Source organism: Alexandromys fortis, unplaced genomic scaffold (genome assembly GCF_014885135.2).
Source record: "Alexandromys fortis isolate MF-2015 unplaced genomic scaffold, M_Fortis_MF-2015_v1.1 scaffold_16, whole genome shotgun sequence".
In the NCBI taxonomy this organism is placed as follows: domain Eukaryota; kingdom Metazoa; phylum Chordata; class Mammalia; order Rodentia; family Cricetidae; genus Alexandromys; species Alexandromys fortis.
In genome coordinates this window covers 17,149,604-17,169,960 of record NW_026067893.1, presented here as the reverse complement: position 1 = coordinate 17,169,960, position 20,357 = coordinate 17,149,604, and the positions used below count along the sequence as shown (strand labels likewise).

General features: G+C 38.5%; 1 protein-coding gene across 7 annotated transcripts in view; it reads left to right on the top strand.

Moving 5' to 3' along the window:
• R3hcc1l (R3H domain and coiled-coil containing 1 like) overlaps positions 1–20,357 on the top strand; it is an 82,682-nt gene that overhangs the window by 38,056 nt on the left and 24,269 nt on the right. For 5 of the 7 annotated variants that reach the window (XR_007592316.1, XR_007592319.1, XR_007592321.1 and 2 more), the window contains exon 2: positions 13,174–14,954. The exons of 1 other annotated variant lie outside the window; for it this stretch is intronic. Coding sequence is in view for 2 of the 6 variants with exons in the window: in XM_050145242.1 (XP_050001199.1) it covers positions 13,188–14,954 (1,767 nt within the window). In the remaining 4 variants the exon portion in view is untranslated. Of the gene's footprint in view, positions 1–12,401; positions 12,448–13,173; positions 14,955–20,357 lie in introns of those variants that run through there. One more of the 7 variants, XM_050145248.1, reaches the window with a different exon arrangement.

Genomic DNA, 20,357 nt, shown 5'->3' with positions numbered 1-20,357 from the left:
CTGTCAAGGGGAGTCAATGCTAGCCTTATAAAAGTGATGACTGTTTTTCAACTGATAGTTGAGGAATGAGGATAAATAGGCATCTGACTGAGGAAAAAGATAATATATTTAAAACCATGGAGGTGGTAGAAGACAGTTGGGCTGCTTCTAGTACATCTAGTGCTACCAAAATTATGGGAAATGAAGCCTGAAGTTTGGAGTGGCTAGAGCAGCAAAAAAGAAGAGTTGGGGTCTATGGGCTAAATTACATAAAACTTTATATGCTATGCATGATTGCTTTTGTACACTGTAAAGATTTGTCACTTGTATTGGTTTAATAAAACTGATTGGCCAGTAGCCAGGCAGGAAGTATGGGTGGGGCAACCAGACTAGAAGCATTCTGGGAAGAGGAAAGACTCAGTCTGTAACCGACACCCATGTACAGTAGAAGCAAAATGAGAAGGCCTTATTGATAAAAGGTACAAAGCCACATGGATAAACATAGATAAGAATTATGGGCTAATTTAATTTGTAAGATCTCATTAATAATAAGCCTGAGCTAATAAGCCAACAGTTTATATATTAATATAACTCTTGTGTATTTGTTTGGGAATGAACAGTTGAGGTGCAGGGCCAGGCAGGACAGAAACTTCTGCTTACCTAAGATAGTTTAAGTTTCTATGTAGTGAAGAGTCATTGAAGAGTCTTATGACCAAGCCTGTGGTAATGCCAAGGGCAGTGACTTCTACAGTTGTGTCTTGAACAGCTGAATAATACCGTTAGACTATGGAAGAACAGTGGTTACTTAGGGGAAGAATAGTGAAAATTTTAAGTGCTTAATAATGTTAGAGTCCAGAAACCTTTTGGTCTGTTGCTGTATTTTATATCTGACATCCCATTTTGTAAGTATACTGACTTTATTTTTAAGATATGTTCAGCCAGTTCTTTACAAATGAGATACACACTGCTGAACTGAAGGGCCTTGGCATCCCTAGTTTTGCCAGTTTGTAAGCTGACTAAAAACAATAAAGAATACTCTGTAAAGTATTGTAAAGCCAGGGGCATTGCAAAGAAACAGTTCTAAATCTATGGCCTTCTGTGGTTTCAAACATAAGTTTTTTAAAAACCTCTCTTTTTTGGGAAATAGTGTTAACGTAGTACAGTGCTCCTGAATGTGTGGTTGATCAGTTTTATCTCAAGGGCGTGCTGTATAACTTGTCTTACTTTGGGATTTATGTAACATGAGTAGATTTTTGCATTTAAAATCATTGTGAATTTATGGAATTAATTTGGTGTATTACCATGTTGCTGAAGTAGACAATACAAAGAAGAAAAACAGACTTTGCTTATGATTAGCTATCTGGAAATGTCTTGGGACAGTGCTGTTCCATTAAAAACATAACATGGACAGGAATATGAAACATGTAAATGATTTTAAACCCACCAGCCATTTTTAAAAGTATAAAAATAAACATTAAATTAATGTTTTATATAAGCTAGTATATCCAAAGCACTTGTCATATACATATATGTCTCTGTTATAATCAACATAAAAATAATAATGAGACATGTTAAGTTTGTGTGTGTAAGTGTACACGTGCATGTCCCAAGTCTTTGAAACCCCAAAGGGTTACATCTCAGTTCAGACTGACCACATTTCAGATGCTGTGTGTGCTCGTGTTGGTAGGTGCAGTCTTAGATCATTCTCAAACCAATAGAGGTTGCTCAGCATTCTGCAACACTTGCTGCTATCTTTCCAACATCAAGTAATTTATGTGCTGCTTGTTTTATTGTACTGCCAAGTATATTAAAACATTCCTTCTTTTTCTCCATTCATCACTTTCTTACCTACAGTGGTTTTGTCCAATAAAGATCTGTTTATGGATGTTCATTGCCTTTGGTTTCTCTTATGCCACCTTATTGTACTGTCCTGTTTTACTAAAATAGTCTTTGAATTTCAGTGATTCTGTTTTTAATTACAAAATACTGCAAGCTTGTTGTAACAAACTTAAATAATGTGATACATGTAGTATAAAATAAGTAGTCCTTTGACATCATTCTTTCCTCTTTCATTTCCTGCTCTTTCATATGCAAGAGTGTAGATAATTCTCCTTAGAAATATACATTTATGAAAAATTATTACTTACTGAAAGAAGTGTACCTGGAAAATATTTTTAAAAGATGGTTTATTAAAAGAGGAGAGTAAAGTTTTATATAAAGACAGAGTCTCCTGTAGCCCAGACTGGCTAGAAACTCACTCTGTAACCAAGGGTGACCTTCTACTGATCCCTCCCCACTGTACCTTTCAAGTGCTGATATTATAGATTGAGCTACCACACCTGGTTTCTGCAATTCTGGTTATCAAAATCAGGACCTCATTCATACTAGACAAATATTCAACCAACTAGGCTACATTCCCAGCCCATCATTACTATGAATTATCTATTAATTTAAAAAAAGTCATGAATAGTATTTAGAAATGGAAATATTTCTCACTATACCTCATATTTAGTAAATTTTAGTTTATAATTAGCTGTGCTGGGGTGTGTAGTTGTCTCTCACTGTATAGCACTTGTTAGCATGCACAGGACTCCTTCTCCAACATCAACCAAAAAAGGAAAAGATATGTGATACATTCTTGGCACAGTCAAATTTGTGATAGTGTGATAGCATCCTTTGTTGTTGTCTCAGTTGTTTAGCATTTCTCAGAATTGATTAGTGCAGAACACTTTGAAATTTTTCTACTTTATAAACTCTTTTTGCCTGAGAAATTTTTATGTAGTTCTGGCCATATACATATATTAGTTACTTTTTGTTGCCGTGTTAAAAAAACCATGACCAAAAGGGACTTACGGAAGAAAGAGTTTATTGTGGTTCCCTAGGGGAGCATTTATAAAGGCGGGCGGGGCATGGCAGCAGGTGGCTGGCACAGGAAGCTGGGAGATCACATCTCAACTGGAAGTGGAGAGAACACACTGGGAGTAGGGGGAGGCTAGAGCCATCAAACCCTGCCCCAGTGGTACTTCCTATAATAGCAAGGCTGCACCTCCTAAAGGCTCATAGCCTCCTCATACAGCATCAGTCACTGGGGACCAAGTGTTCAAATGTGTCAGCCTGTGTGGGACATTTTTATTTTCTTGTAAAGAATTAAGGTTTTGGGCCCAGAGAGATGGCTCAGCAGCTTGATGACTTGAGTTCAGTCCCTGAGACCCTAGGGTAGAAGGAGAGAAGCAACTCCTGCAAGTTGTCCACCTCTACATGGGCACTGGAGCAAGCAAGTGCTCCCCACCACCCACGAGTAAATAAATAATTGTAATCTTAACAATATTTTAAATAATTAAATCTTGACTGATATTTGATATTCCAGGAGATAGCACATCTACAGTGTTTTTTATAATTCATTAATATTTTATCATTGTCAGTTGTCTTAGTCAGTGTTCTTTTACTATGAAGACACACCATGATCAAGGCAACTTTTATGAAAGAAACCATTTAGTTGGGGCTTGCTTACAGTTTTAGAGGTTTAGTCCATTATTATGGTGGGGAGCATGATGACATGCCGGCAGACGTGCTGGAGAAGTAGCCTAGAGTTCTACATCTGGATCCACAGGCAACAGAAGAGAGAGACACCAGGACTGCAGGTTTTTGAAACCCCAAAGCCCATCGCCTGTGACACACTTCTCAGACTAGGCCACACTTCCTAATCCTCTCAAATAGTGCCACTCCCTGGTGCCCAAGCATTCAAACCTATAAGCCTGTGGGAGCCATTCTCATTCAGACCACTACATCAGTTCTGTGGTTGGATAAACACATAGTACTAAATGACAAAAATGTGTTTTTATGTTTTCAGAAATTGTTGGAAATTTCGCTGAATCCCAAGTCATAATTTATGCAGTGATTTATTTTTTTTATGACATTAAGTTAACTCAAACAGTAATTTTTGGAATAAAACATTCTAACAGTACAAAGATACAGTAATTTGATGCATGCTGAGGAATGAGATTAGGGAAGTTAAATCATTGTTTTTGTGCTTAAACCATTGTGTGGTAAATGTTTGTTTTCTGTGCTTAAGCCATTGTTTCTAAGAGAGTAGAAAACTTTGTAGAATGGTTAAAATGTTGTCATTCATAACATACAGTAGTGTTGTGTGGCCTACTGGTATTATCAGTGCAGAGGGCACATGTTGTGTGTTCAGAACAAACGTTGCAGTGAAGTTCACAGTGTAACTCAGGTGATTTGTGCCCCAAACATCCTAACTTCATTTTGATTTTGAACATTTTGGTCGTTGTGCAGTCAGTGATAGAGCACTTATCTGTCCTGTTTGTGACCCTACACTCTATTCCAACACCACTATTATATCTGTTTGTTGAGAAGAGTCAGAAAGAGAGATAGCTGCAGATGAGCTCTACCAAATTCTCATTTGTAAATAAATTTTAACCTGCTTTGTTGTACAGTAGCCTTGATTGCCTATAGACCAACCTCACTTGAATATACAGAAAAGTCAAGCCAAGTGAATAGACAGGGAACGTTCTTATTTTCCTGCTGTTTTGATTGTTGTTGTTTTTTTTTTTTTTTTTTTTTGAGACAGGTTTTCTCTTTGGCTGTCCTGGAACTCACTTTCTACAAAGTGAGGCTGACCTCAAACTCACAAGAGATTCATCTGCCTCTGCCCCTGGAGAGCTGGTATTAAAAGTGTACACCACCGTGCCCAGTACTTTCCCACTATTTTGAAGAACCACATCTGTTATAAAATGAGCCCCATATGATGTGGGACACCCGTCTACTTATAATTCTTGTATTCAAGACAGTTGCATTGGCATTTTAATATGTGACAATTGTAGTCTGTTAGTGTAGCCTTTTTGTAAAATACCACATTGGGTTTCTTTTTATTTTGTAGAATGTTTAAGAGGATGCCAGAGTCAGAACTCACTATGTGTCTTACTTGAAACATTTCTTTATTCTAAAACATTTCATAATTTTTAACAAAGTTAATGAAACTTATTCTTCGGAAAATAGATTTGAAGTAAATTTATTTTGAAAGTATTTTCAGTTAGGAATATTTTCATCTCTTACCCTCATATCCTTGTTTATTAACATATGAATTGATTGTGCCTTGCCTCATTTTCAAAGGAATTTGACATGGCTTAGAAAGAGAGACACCTGGTTTGTATTAATCGTTGCGTCTAAGCTCTGGGATTTTCCAGAAAGGAACAGAAAAAGGACACATGTGTCTAGAGAAGGAATCATAACTTTTGGAGACATACCCTTTTTTCTTTTACAAACAGCATTAGATAATAATCTTTGGTTTTGCAAAAGTTAGAAAATGTTTTTAGGTGGAAATTTCCTGTCTTGACCAACCACAGCTGCTATGGTTTTAATTTAGGAAGTCTTAGCATGTGTTGTGAGCTAAGATGCCTGGTTTGCTTTTGTTTTCAGGAAACTGCTGTGGCCTGAGTGGCAAATGTGGAGTGAGTTGTACCTGATGGAAAAATCAAGTACAGCCAGCCGTCATAAAAACCGGATCACATTAAAACCATCAGATTTAGCTAAATGCTCTCCAATGGGTCAGGGGAATAAGTTCAGCCTGGGGGAGGAAAGGAAGTAGGAAAGAAAGTAGGGTCATGTGTTACTGCAAGTGATAAAGCACACGTGGTGAAATATTAGCTGTAGGGGAATTAGGTAAATGGTACGTGAACATTTTTGTACTTTTTTAACTGTTATGACTTCTATAGGTTTTCAGTTAAAACTTTTCTAATAAAAAGTTGATACAGGTAGGAGTGGTGGCACATTCATGCTTCCAGCACCTGGGTGGTTGAAGCAGGATTTCAAGTTTGAGACCAGTCTAGGCCACATAATGACTTAAAGTCAACCAGAGATAAACATTGAGACCCTCCCTCCCCATTTGAGATAACATGGTTTAGTTATGATACATTTATATGAGCCAACAAAGTGATAGAGAATTTGTTCTAAAAGCATTGTTAGCACACCCATTAGGTCATTTCTTTCTAATATTAGATACTCTGAATGAGCCTTGTAAAATCCTGAGCTTAGTCACTTCATGGTTGTCCACTGAGTATTTAAAGGCTAATGCCCTGCTGTTGATTGAAGAGGTGTATATATTCAGATAACAGATATAAGACAAGCAGTGTGGGCCTGTTGTGGAAAAGTTAAAGCTTGATTTGTTCATGATATTTATGTTCTTATGGTGATAGATCAGAGACATACTTGAAGTTATTAACATTTTTTTCTCAAGAGAACTTTAAAACAGTAGAAGCAGTTGGAAAGGTGCTAAAGTATAGTCCCAGTATACAAAAGTTACAGAGAAAACAGTTTGGCCAGAATTGTTACAAAGGTACATTTTAGTAATTAGTTGCTCTCTATCAAGAAGAAACCTGGCTTCTTATCCCCTTTAGAAAATGTAATTTTGGACAAAACTGAATATTTCTAGTCTTTCTGGAATAAATAAGCTGTAAAAATGTAGAATAACAAATTCTTTTCTTCAATTGACTTAGTAAAATGCTCTTTCAACATTAAAAAAATCTTTAAAAAAATTAAACTGTATGGGGAAGAGTTGAGTTTAAGTAAGAAATCACATGCTGATGTGGGATTCTCCTTGTATGATGTGAATATGTTTTATTACCATTGGCTAATAAAGAAGATGTTTTTGCCTATGGCAGGGCAGAATGTAAGTAGCCCGGAAACCTAAACTGAATGCAGTGAGAAAGAAGGCGGAGTCAGTCTTGTAGCTGCCGACCGAGAAAGATGCCTGAACTTTACTGTTAAGCCAGTCTCGTGGTGATGCACAGACTAATAGAAATGGGTTAATTTAAGATATAGGAGCTGGCTAGGAATGTGCCTGAGCTGTTGTCCAAGCAGTATTGTAATTAATACAATTTTTGTGTGATTATTTGGGTCTGGGTGGCTGGGAAACTAAAGCACAACCTCCATCTACAAAATGCTGTGATGGGAGGTTTATGTGTGCAAGTGTGGGTCTGTGTGGGGTGGGACAGAGGTTGACCTCAGGGGTCTTCCGCAGTGGCTGCTCTCTTTATTTTTCAGACAAGGTCTCACATTACCTAGAGTTTGTTGGTTATGCAGACTGACTGGATCCTTCTATCTGCTCCCTGGCTCTGAAGCTGCAGGGCTGCTGGCACAAGCCCACCAGGCATAACTTTTTCCCCTCCCTTTCATGAGTGCTTGAGGCTGAACTCAGATCCTCATGTGTGTGTGGCAAGTGGTACTTTACTGTTGGAACCGTCTCCCCGGGTCCCATAATCCAAGTGCATAGGTTTAGTATTAAATATGTTGAATTTTTAAAATGTAACAACTGCTTATGATCTGTGCTCTGAAAATTATAGTGTATCATACATCTCTATACTTGAAGACTAGTATTTGTCTTTACAAATTTTCCCAAATTTGTGTTCAATGATACTACATTGGTAGCCTGAAATTATCCAAGGTAAGAATATTTACTGTACAAAGATTGGCAGATGCCATAAATCAGGACTTGATTACTTATTGATCGTCTAGACTTACAACGATGAAAATACTAATGTAAATGTGTCATGTCTTTAGCTACTATATTGTGAATAGCTTAAAAAATGAAGATATACTTCTCCATTATTCAGAGTAGTTATCCATTCAAGCAAAGGGATCGCTTACTATAGACACCATCGGTATAAACAGCCAACACTCAAATACACCATGAGCTTTTTCGTAATTTTCCAAAACACTGCTTGTTATGGCCCAATTGAATTTAGCATTTAGATAGGAAATAGACATTATAAGTTTATTGTATTACTATTCCAGTTTAAGATAGTATTATTATGATATATGATCATTCAGGAAAAGGGATTGTTTTGAAAACTATTCACTATAGCATACAATATTAAAGTACATAATTTGGGGACTCTAATAGTCTAGTTACAGATTAGAGGTAGTAATATGATTTAGAGTTTGAAAGATGCTTAAAACTAGACCACCTTTGTTATAAATGGAAATGCTTCTTCTGGTGTATGTCAGTCATTTTGATGTACTTAATTTTTACTGGAAACAACACCCATAACCTGATAATAGCATTGGAAAACTCTAGAAATACAGGGTTTTGTTTTGCTTTATTTTTTTCTTACATTGAGTTAAAACTGTTGCTTTTAATTTCTGCCAGTTGATTCTGGAGAAACATAGACACAAAGAAATGTGGGAGGAAAATATCACTTATGTAGAGCAGTTGGTCTTCAGGTGTAAAGTTAGCTGTGATAGTTCATCCAAACCCCTCTGGGCCACCCTCATTTAGTTCTTCCTCTATGCTAAGGGCATTTTATTTTTAAAACTTCCTCCTCACATTTTGGCTTTTCTTTACCTTGTGGCTGAAATAGAAGCCTTCATATACTTTTTTGGATAGATTTTACAGATGTAAATCTTCTGTTAGATTTTTTTTTTAAACCCAAACAGATCCTTGTGTTTATTGTCTATTGCCTTCATATTGCTTTTAGTTTTCCACTTCAGATTCTAGAAATGATGCTGAATTAGGATTTTGTCATTTTTGTCTTTATTAATCCCATCAGTTTTGTGTCAGTTGGACATTTCTTTTGTACTTTTTGTTTATTGTGTGCATCTGATTCCCATATAAAATACTAAATTTGAAAGGGCTGTGGGTATTAAAGTCCATACTGTTCAGTGCCCTCTCCCTGTAAATTCACCTCTATTCATTAACCATTACTCCTGCTGAAGTAATCAGCTGAAGCAAGTTACAAGTTATTTCAGCTAATCCACATCTGTTCATTTCTGCCCAGAAGTTTGCTGAGGTATACACTGATAGGTGTTTTACTAATTGAAATTGACACACTGTTATTCGCATTCCTTAGAGTTTCTTTGAAACTTAGACCTTTTTGAAATTTGGCTCACTATTAAAATCATAGGCCAACAAAATGGCTCAGTGGGTAAAGGTACCTGTTGCCAAGACTGGCAGCCTGAGCTCAGTCCCCAGAATCCACATCATGGAAGGAAAGAGCCAACTCTGACCTCCATGTGTGCACTGTGGTGTTCATGTATGTACATAAATGTACACATAAATTAATACATTTAAAAATGTATTCTTACACAGTCAGAATAATAGAAAATCTGAACAGTGTTAGGCCAGATATTCAGAGTTCAAAATAGCAAAAGGGCTTCAGCTGGATGGCTCAACAAGTAAAGGTGCTGCTGACTGCCAAGCTTGATAGTCAGAGTTGAAGTTCTAGGATTCTCATGATATTAGGAGAGAACCGATTCCTGTCAAGGTGTTCTCTGACTGCCACATGGCACAATGGTGCGTGTACACATATACACACATACATGCACACGCACACATACACACTAATAAATATATTAATAGAAGAGGAGAGGCTAAATGAATTAAGGCTGTTTTACTGGGGTGGCTGAAGCATGAGAATCTTGACTTCAAGGTCAGCCTTGGCTGTATACCAAGTTCTGGGTCAGCTTAGGCTACTTTGTGACACTCTGTTACCTTATAAAACAAAAGCAACCCAGAAATAAAAACATGCCTGGAGATACTTGACCATGGCATTTTTTTTAGGCTTAAAAAGAAAACAAAAACAAACCCTGCCGTGAAAGAGTGTCATCAATAAAGAATATTCTGGACCAGATGACTTTTTAGGAATCTAATATAAAGTGAACAGGAGTGACAGGTTTTCACTCTTTCTTCATGTCTCTCTTCTAAAATAACATGTGGTGAACTCTCAGAGGGTACATTTGGGTTTGTTACATATAACCCTTTCTTCTCTTTGTTGTAAGACCATCATACTTCACAACACCAGTTTGAAAATTAAAAGAATAATCCAATATTCCCAGCATGTTTCCATGTATTTAATAGTAATATGTAAGAATTTATTTAATCTCTTTTAAATTTCTTTAAATTCTTTGACAGACCGTGGTGGAGGCTGTCAGGGGTTATGAGTGTGAACTGGCTCACATAGTTTTCTTGTTCTCCAGCTTCCTTCTTCCTGCTTGGATCTGTCTAATTAATGCTAGAAGAGAGAAAGCTCAGCGTAGGCCACTTAAGTGAATAGTACCATAGGCTGGGTCTCCTTTATCTCAAATGTGTTGCAGCAGTGTTTTAGAGGTTTGTGGATTTTCTGTATTCCTAGAATGTTGGTATATTGACTTACTGGCTGAACACTGCAAATCCAGGAACAATTCTGAAAGCTCCAAAACCTAGTATTGAATGCTAACATGTGTAACATGAGGACCTGCTCTTGGGGTTTCTGTCCTACTCAGTACCCCACAGCTGGCAAGCCCCAAAGAAAATCACACAGATATCTCCATAAGTTATAAAACTGATTGGCCCATTAGCTTAGGCTACTTATTAGCTCTTGTAGCTTATATTAACCCATTGTTCTTATCTATCTTAGCCACATGGCTTAGTACCTTTCTCAGCCGGGTAGGTTACATCTTGCTTCTTGGTGGTCTGGGCAGGAATGGAAGGAATGGGCTTCCTCCTTCCTAGAATTCTCCAGTTCTCATCGCCTCGCCTCTACTGGTTGACCTGCCTATACTTCCTGCCTGGCCAATCAGCGTTTATTCAAAATATGATTGACAGAATACAGGCAATTCTTCCACACCACTTCCCCCTCTTTTTTTTTAACAAAGGAAAATATCCATAGTCCATTTTTCGGGAATGTGGGCGTAGTTTTCCAGGCTACTTGAGGCTGGTTGGGGGCGATGATGATCTTATGGGGACCTAAAGAAAATTTAGAATTATGATCAAATCCTGACTGGAGTATCCTGTGAGTCTTGATCATCTCAGGCAGCAGTCTTGAATCTGTTCTGGATGTAGAACTCAGACATCTGGGCCATCTGTTCCTACCGGAGATTTCTCAGGTGGTCTTCCTTGATCAAACAGGATTTTTCTTAACTCAGAATGAATCCACAGCCTCTATTTTCTGTGGAAACAAAAGCAAAATCTCTTCTCCAAAGTAACATACCTTTTGACTTCAATTTTGAAGTCAAGGTATTTTCAAAATACCTATCTTGGATTAATTCAGCAGCATTCATAAGCAGATATCTTTTAGCAGCTGTTGCTCCTTTCTCAGCATTCAAACAATTTAAAGAGAGAATAATAGCATACAATATCAAGATTCTCTATGTATTTTCCATCTTTATGTGGCTTTATTTTAAACTATTTTTTTTTATTTTTACTTTTACTTTTTGAGACAGGTTCTCTGTATGTCTTTGTCCTGGAATAACTCTGTAGACCAGGCTGTCCTTGAACTCACAGAGGTCGGCTTTCTCTGCCTCCCCAGTGCTGGAACTAAAGGTGTGTGCTACCACACCTTGCGCTCACAGAGATCTGTCTGCCTCTGCCTCCCAGGCATTGGGATTAAAGGTGTGTACCACCACAACTCTACTACTCTCTTTCTTTTCTATTTTTAAGGAGTTTAACCCTTTTTTAAAGCCTGCACAGGCAGTGAAATGTCTCTTGTCATGTCTAGAGTTTTGGAAGTTGCTTACTTCTTGTTTGCATAGGTAATATTATATCCTTCTGAAGTCTTTGATGGAGTTGAAGAATGGATAGATAGTTATAGTTTTCCATTGTTATGATAAAAGATAAAATAGATATAAATATTTTAACTGTAATTCTTGCTTGATAACTGTTTTGTTATATGTAATTTTACTATGTTAAAGTGAAAGCCTTTCTTTTTTGTTTAAACAGAAAAGGGGGAAATGATGTGGGAGGGTCATCTGTCTATATATTACTTTCATTGGTCAAATAAAAAAACTGCCTTGGCCTTTTGATAGGCCAGCCCTTAGGTGGGTGGAGTAGACAGAACAGAATGCTGGGAGAAAGAAAAGCAGAGTTAGGCACTCGCCATGAAGCTCCAGCCCGAGATGGACGTAGGTTAGAATCTTTCCTGGTAAGCTACAGCCTCGTGGTGCTACACAGATATAATGGAAATGGGTTAATTAAGATGTGATAGTTAGCCAAGAAGAGGCTAGATATAATGGGCCAGGCAGGGTTTAAATGAATACAGTTTCTATGTTATTATTTCTGGGGCTAAGCTAGCCATGCGGGAGCCGGGCTGGACGAAAAGCAGGCCTGTTCGCCTTGTCACTACAGACATGTCACTCCAAAAATTTTGGGTTTTGAAATTTGAATTTTTTTAGATCAAGGATGGTTGACCTAAACTTTAAAAAAAAATGTTTTTCTTAAACATTGTATTTTTGTTTTATTGATACAAAGGCATATATATGTATATTTACAACCTCAGTGTGACATTCACGTGCACACGCACACACATACACACACAAATATATATAATGATTGGACCAGGGTAATTCAGTACCTTTTTCTTTTCTCTACTTTTTTTTTTTCAGCAACATCATGATACAAATGTACTGTTTTCTAGGAAGATTTCTTCAATCAGTTTTGTTTATTGTGTAGATGGCATTCAAATCTCCTTCTCTCTGCATGTATGTATGTATATATGTATGCTGGCAGTCGTGGCTTTTTGAGATCCTTCTTGACAATGCTCTTCATAGGAGAAGTCTATGTAGGTGGAGATTGCTCATTTGTTTTCCAACTGCTCAGACCTGAATAATCACACAGAGACTATATCAATAACACTGTTCAGCCAATGACTCAGACATATTTCTATCTAGATCTTACATCTTGAATTAACTCATTTCTATTAATCTGTGTATCACCCTGAAGTTGTGACCTACTGGTAAAGTAAGATTCCAGAGGGAATCTTTCTCCTTCAGCAGCTACATGGTGTCTCTTTGACTCTGCCTGCTCTCCCTATGTATCTCTCTTCCAATTTCCCACCTGGCTTTACTCTGCTAAGCCATTGGCCCAAACAGCTTTTATTCATCAATCAATAAAAGCAGCACATATACAGAAGGACATTCCCACCTCAAGTCTAGGCTTTAGACCCTGTAGATGTTTGTTCTTTATGAGGATGTAGTGGCCATCACCGTTCACATAATGTGTTTTTAAATTCAAATGGAAGCAAAATTACTTGTTTAAAAAGAGAAAACTTGAGTGCACTAAGTATTTTATGACAGATTTTCCCTTTTTTTTAGTGTCAGTGATTGCTATAGAATAGATTAGTAGGCCCTCTACCCATTCTTTAAATTTTTCTTTGTTCAGTACATTATAATTAGTTTTTTATTATTAAATCTTCCCCTTTTTTTCAGATTGAAGTGGTGCCATGCAGCAAGAAGCAGAGAGATGCAGAGTTCGAACCAAAAGGCCTGACATGGCACTTTATGTACCTAAAGCTCGAAGGGGTACAGCACTCCCCAAGGCAGGTGACAAGGAAGAAAGCTGCAGACCTCCTGCCTTTGTGCTGAAAGAACAAAAGGAAGGTTGTCTTCCCCAGAAGATCTCTGGAAATAAGCAGGAGTCTCACAGACTTAGTGGCCGTTCTGATAGGAAGGGGTGTGACTATAGGGAAGGAAAGAGAACATCAAAATTAAGGGAAGATGGGTGCCTCCAAAAACAGAGTAAAGACAAGGTTTATATTAAGAGAGGAATTGAAGATTCCAGAGAAGCCTCATCTCAAGAACATCAACCCAGAGCCCCCAGTGCTGGGATTATATCTAATGGACCTCTGCAAAGACTTTTTAAACCAAAGGAAGTGGAGTGTTTGGAAGTTCCGACTGCAGGAGTGATGGGACACCAGGAGGTGCTTCCACCGAAGTCTTACTCAGAAGCCGGTGATGCTCAGGTTCTAAATAGAGCATTCCAGAATGTGGGGCTCTGTGATTTCAGTGGAGAAACTTTTGTAAATAGAAAGTTGGACAGCAGAATTGAAACTGAGGCCAATGCTACAGAGCTAGTTTCCCAGTTTCCTCAAGTTGTTACCACTCGGTTAAAACCAGAGGGTATGGCTGTGCCAGTAACTCTAAGTTCTGATTCTGAAACTGCACCATGCAGTATGGAAACATCAGATGGAGTGTCAAAGCACACTCCTGGGAGCATCTCTGCAGTTTCTGTTCCCGGAGGTCCAGATGACGATGTTGATCCTACTTTTACAGACTTTGAAGCAGAGAGTGAGAATACAGTCAACACTCCAGAGTCTGTCTTGGGTCAGAAAGGTGTAGATTCCATTTCTGAGACTATGGGTATCATTTCTCTTAAAATGGCTATAGTCAGCAAATTAGAGTGCACAAATGGCATTATTGATCCAACAGTGACTGGAGAGTGTGAGAGTGACGGCTCTGCAGATGAGTTATGTGTAAAGTATGATACAGCTGTCCTTGCTCATGAAACAGACAGAGATAATGGGTTTAAAAGTGTGTGTGACACTGGCAGCAAGGCATGTATGCAGGACATTGCAGGTGCAGTTTGTGCCCATGTAACTGAAGGCAGCCCTTGTATAGTTGCAGTTAGAGAATCTGATGAGAGTAGTAGCAATACAAGTCATTTTTCAGATTCTATAGAAATGAGTGCAGATGTAGCCCATCTTGATGCAGCTAAAAGTGAGAACAACTCTGAAAATGGTAGCAGCCTAACTGCCTGCTCAGATATTTATGCTGAGAGCATTGCATCTAGTTTTACAGAGTCAACAGGAAAGTTGGTAGAGCGTGTGTCAGGTTGTGCTTCCTCTTTACCCATAAAGAAGATTGCTGATAGTAATTGTACCACTTGTTTGGACTCTGAACTGAGTGTGTCAAATGGGACTAACCTCCTTTTGGAGAGTGCCTTGGGCTGTGATCTGAACAGTACTGAGGAGATAACAGAGGCAGTGCCCAAGCTAAGGAGTGCTGAAGAGTTTGAAACAAAAGAGGAAGATGACTCAGAGAATACAGTTTGTGCTCTATCATTTTCTGATAGAGATTCATCTGTGGAAACATCTGTAGAGCTAAAAACAACAGACACGTCTCACATACAAGGAAGTATTGCTGCGGAGGAAAGCTGGGAATCTATGTTTAATGACGACGGTGATTGTGTAGACCCACGTCTTCTACAAGAGGTATGCTCAGTTGAAATTACTTGATATTTAGACAGTTCATAAACTTAGGAAATCCTAGATTTGGAAATATTTCTGATAGACATTGTATACATTCATTCATTTTCTCACATTCAGTTTAAGTTCTTGCAATAGCAATAGCTTGATAGGATTATACATTGAGAAAAGAATATCTGATAGATATGGAAAAGTTAAAACATATGTAATCCTGCTATATCTGTAATTGCTAAATATTAAGAGGTATTACACTGAATAGATTAAATGTAAATTTAATGGATTCTGACAGCTCATTGAGGAACTACAGAGAGATCAAAAATGATCAAAAATACAGAAACATCAAAAATGTTTTTCTGTTTTGATAGCATGTATTTTTACTTGAGCCATTTGGGGGAAGGAAATAATTTATAACCTAATCATTCATCTTTATATTTTAGTGAACTTTGGAATGTAGGAAACTGTAGAAGGAAGTAGAGAAGAGAAGGAAAGAATATGGCTATTTTCTGTGGAGTTGATACTGAGTTAGACTGTGTTAGTGACTACCGAGTACTATAAGGACTATTAGTGAATGATGGTGTGCTGATAGAGTTCAGAAATACCAAATGTGTGACTTGAAGGCGTTGTAAACTCCTGAGCTCCACATTCATTTTCATATTTTAACATTTACCTCTCTGCCATTTTAAATTCTTTATTGCAAATTAGAACCACTGCTTTAAATAGAGAACCATTTTCTCTCTCTTATTGTGGATTCACGTGGCCTTGGTCTGGAAGGGAGGAGTGGTGGGTTTGTGAGTGAGACTCCCCCAGGTGGTTATCCTTCAGGAAAGATGTGGGTGTGTCAGTCCTGCCCTGCCATTGGCACTCAAAGCTGTCATTCACATTCATGTTCTTTGAATCTGATGGGCTGTGGATGTAGTAGTCCCAGTTCTCTTCTGGTTTTTGAAGGATGCCACAAATCTAATAATATAATAGCCCTTTGGTGACTTTTGCTCTTAGTTTATTATTTATATCACTCAAGCATACTTAATTAAATGTAGAACAAGAGTGCTTGTCTACCTTGAAAGTTTTCCAGCAGAAGGCTTTGGCTTTTTTCCCAGTTGGCCTATTTATTTGTTGATAAAGGCTAGACATGGAAGCATATCTAATACTTCTAATAGGCAGGAAGATATGCTGTAAAGTAGGGTGTGACTACCATTGATAAGTTACATTTGAACTTCTAAAACTGGTCCAAAGAAATAGAACATGGAGAGGTCATGAGTGAGCTCATAGAACTGCAATCCTTGATGAATTGTCAAAGATCACATTTCGTCTTTTATTTTCATCATTAATTAATTTATTTATTTTCCAAGAGTTTCTCTGTGTAACCCTGATTGTCCTGGAACTTGTTTTGTAGACCAGGCTGGCCTTAAATTCAGAACTCAATCTGCCTTTGTCTCTTGAGTTCTGGTATTAAAGATGTGCACCACCTTTAATGGCCTTGCAGCTGTATTTCATCTTCTAAAACCAGGATATGGGGTGCCCAGAATTTTAAACTGGTAAGCAATAAAGGAGAGAAAGTTGGCATGACCTCTTTTATCTCTCTAAAAATTAACTCTTTCATAGGGAAAACAACAACAACAAAACTTGGATGACCCCTGCTGCCTCCTATTATGGCCAGCAAATTCAGGGTAGAAGGGCAGGTGAGGTACCAACAGTATAACACTAATGATGTCGAGGGATGTTAGCATTGGTCACCTTCATTGGCTATATCTAGTCTTTGAGGTTTTGCATAGAAATAAATAGGTAATCTTCCACTTTAGTCTTTGTGTTAGAGAAAGCCACTACCCTTGCTCAACCATAAGAACTGAGGAGCAAAGTAAAGGAATTGCACCTGTTTCCACTCATTATGTTCACCAGCATTCTGACATCCTCTGTCTCCCTATAGTCTTCTACAAACGTGTTGTCTATTTTTAAGTGGTGAACCCAAGGTAGAAAGAAAAAAAGCTTATAGTTCAGCCACTTAGAGCATGTATGACATACAGTGGGAGGAAAGCCTTTATAGTGCAGCTTTCAGAGACCACCATATGTCATTGGTATTGTGTCCTTGTCACTTTGCCATTAAACAGCAAATATTGAACACTTGCAGTGTGACACTGTCTTAGTTTGGGTTTCTATTGCTATGAAGAGACACCATGACCCTGCAACTGTTATTTAAAAACAACAACAACATTGAATTGAGGTGGTTGCTTACAGTTCAGAGGTTCAGTCCATATCATCATGGCTGGGAGCATGGTAGCATGACACTGGTTACCTCTTGATCAGAAGGTAACATGAAGTGAACTAAAACATTGGGAGGTATCTTGAGCTTTTATGAGACCTCAAAGCCTGTCTCCACAGTGACACACTTCCACCAACAAGACCACACCTACTCCAAGGCCATACTGCCTAGTAGTCCACTCCCTTTGGGAGCCATTTTCTCTCAAACCACCACAGACAGTATAAATTGCAAGTAGCAAGGTGTTACTATGTTAAAAGCGTTATGCAATTTGCTGACTATGTTCTAAAATTGCTTATATTTTATTTAGAGAGAAAAGATATAATTATACAGTCATATAGCCACGTAGCATAGTCATTAAATTAATGAGTAAAACAGCAACCCAAGAAATTTACTGATATTATTTGATGATTTGATGAATGACACAATGACACTAGACAGACAAGATCTCCCAGGGCTGAACTGGTTAATAACAGTTTCATGTTGGTGAGGCCATGGAAGTTAAGAAAGATTATAGTTTTTTCTTCCATATTGTTCTGAGGTCCTAACTTTTCTCCTGTTTCTTTTAATGTATACATTATTTTTATACAATTTTAGATTTACAGAAAAGATTACTAAAGCATACACTTTCCATGTACTCCCTGGTCTTTTTATTACTGTTCGTATTTTCACAAATTTTATTATTTCCAGCTCATCTTAACAGATTTTATAATTTGTATTTTTATAAAACTTTCTGAACTGATAGGTTATTGGCTGCCTGAGTGGGAATTTGTAGAGACATCTTCCAGTTGTTCTGCCATGATCACATGGGCCATCCCAGGGTGCACTTGATTGAACGTCTGCCTTATTCAGTCTGTAGTGCTTGGTGACCAGAGATCCTGGGTCACACAAAGAAGGGAACATTAAGTAGGATCCCTTTGCATTGTTGCTGTTGTTTTAAACCAGGTAAATCCGAAAATTAAAACTCTCTCTTTTGAGCACTGTTAGATTTGTTGAGTAATGTATTTTTCTGAGGGATGTACGAGCCATTAACACTTTAATTCTGATCTGTTCCAAGCTGAAAAAAAGAAAACAGTTCTGAGTCCATATTGTGAGCATGAAGGAAGGAGGTTTTCCTTCTATAGTTAGCAGACTCCTGGTGTTCCTGGTTCTGTACTTGAGTGTGCTTCTGTTCAGCACTCTCTGTATGATGTCTATGTGGGCTGGGGCTGGGGCAGATGGAGACGTGATAATGACCTGACTCGTAATGATATTCAGTTCATTATGTATGTTCAAGGTCACTGTGAGAGGAGAGGCAGGGGTTGACAAAGAATCTACTTTTTTGCCCTTGTCAAAAGTAAACAGACAACAACTTCTCCAGAATTAAAGATCCGTTTATGTTGGAAGGTTGGTTAAAGACAAGCATACTTTTAAGGAAATTCAATCTTGCATATGCTTGAATCTTAATGTAATAATTTGTATCAAAAATACTGGTGAGTTACTCTGTTGCTAGTGTGAGAAAGGATTGACCCACTATAGGCCTGACTGCAGAAATGATATTGAGTAGTCTAGCTACCTTCACAAATTCAGACTGTTTTGTTGTGATAACTCTCAAGTGTGGGAAGATGGAGATTTGTATGAGTCCAGAATTAAGACAGAGAGAATGTGAGTGCTCCTTGTTATTCTTTTTTTTTTCATTCAAAAATTTACACTTTCTCCCCTCCTCCCACTCCCCCACTTATCCTCCTTCCTTTCCCTCCCTCCTTAAGAGGGGGCAGGGTACCCTGCCCTGTGGGAAATCCAAGGCCCTCCCCCCTCCATCCAGGCCTAGGAAGTTGTGCATCCAAATGGACTAAGGTCCCAAAAAGCCAGCACATGCAGTAGAAACAGGTCCCAGTGCTATTATTGATGGCTTCTCGGTCGCCCCCATTGGCAGCCTCATTCAGAGAGTCCGATTTGATCACACACCCCGGTCCAGCTGGATTTGGTGAGCTCCCATTAGATCCGGCACACTGTCTCAGTGGGTGGACCAACTTCTTGCGGTCCTGACTTCCTTGCTCATCTTCTCTCTCTTTTTGCTCTTCAACTGGACCTTTAGAGCTCAGTCCGTTGCTCTGATGAGGGCCTCTGACTCTATCTCCATCCGTCACCAGAGGAAGATTCTATGGTGATATTCGAGATAATCATCAGTGCAATAGTGGGGCAAGGCCAGCTCAGGCACCCTCTCCTCTGCTGCCCAAGGACCTAGTTGGGGACATCCCCGTGGACACCTGGGATTCCTTCTAGAGCCAAGTTTCTTGCCAACCCTAAAATGGCTTCCTTAATGTAGATATCTTCTTCCCTGCTCCTGTGTCAGCCCTTCCTCCATCTCCACCCTCCCACTCCCCCAAGCTCTCCTGGAAATTGGAAGCAAACAAGATCGCCTTCAAAAGTTGGGAGCCTGGGGGTGGGGGAGAGAGAAGGAAGAAGGGAAAGACTGGGGAGAGCTTGAGGAAGTGGGAGGGTGGAGATGGAGGAAGGGCGGATATAGGAGCAGGGAAGAAGATATTCTTGTTATTCGTATACAGATCTTTGTATCTCTTGGCCAAAGACTGAGATGATTAAGGAAAAAGCAAAAAGATGCCAAGGATACTGGATACCAGATAAAGCATCAAGACTAAGTAACTAATCCTTCATGTTGTTATACTGCTTGCCTGGGTTAAGATTATATTTCTTCTTAAAGCAGTGGGTCTGAGTCTTCTCAGAGGTAGGAAGCACATGATTCTTGCTCATTGTTGAGAGGACTAGATGGGCAAGGACAATACCCTTAAAGTAGAAGCAAGGTACTTATGTGCTGGACCAGCTGTGCATATGATGCAAGACTCTGGGTAACTCACAGTAGCATAAGGAAGAATTGCTTTGGGTTCTAGAGAAATTCAGAAGCAAAATGACATTTTGTTAGCTTCATAAGTTTTCTTAAGTTTCTTGGACAACTATTGTCATTGAGTGTCATAACAGTACTTGAGGATTTATTTGAAAAGGTTGAAACCTGTTAGCATTTTTCCTTTGTCATATTTTTTTCTATTTCACTCAACTAGTTACTCTTTCCATTCTACTTTATTGGTGGTATCTCTTCATATGGTCTTACAAGCAAATGGGGAAGAGGGAAACCTCCCAGTTCTCCTCTTAACTGTAAA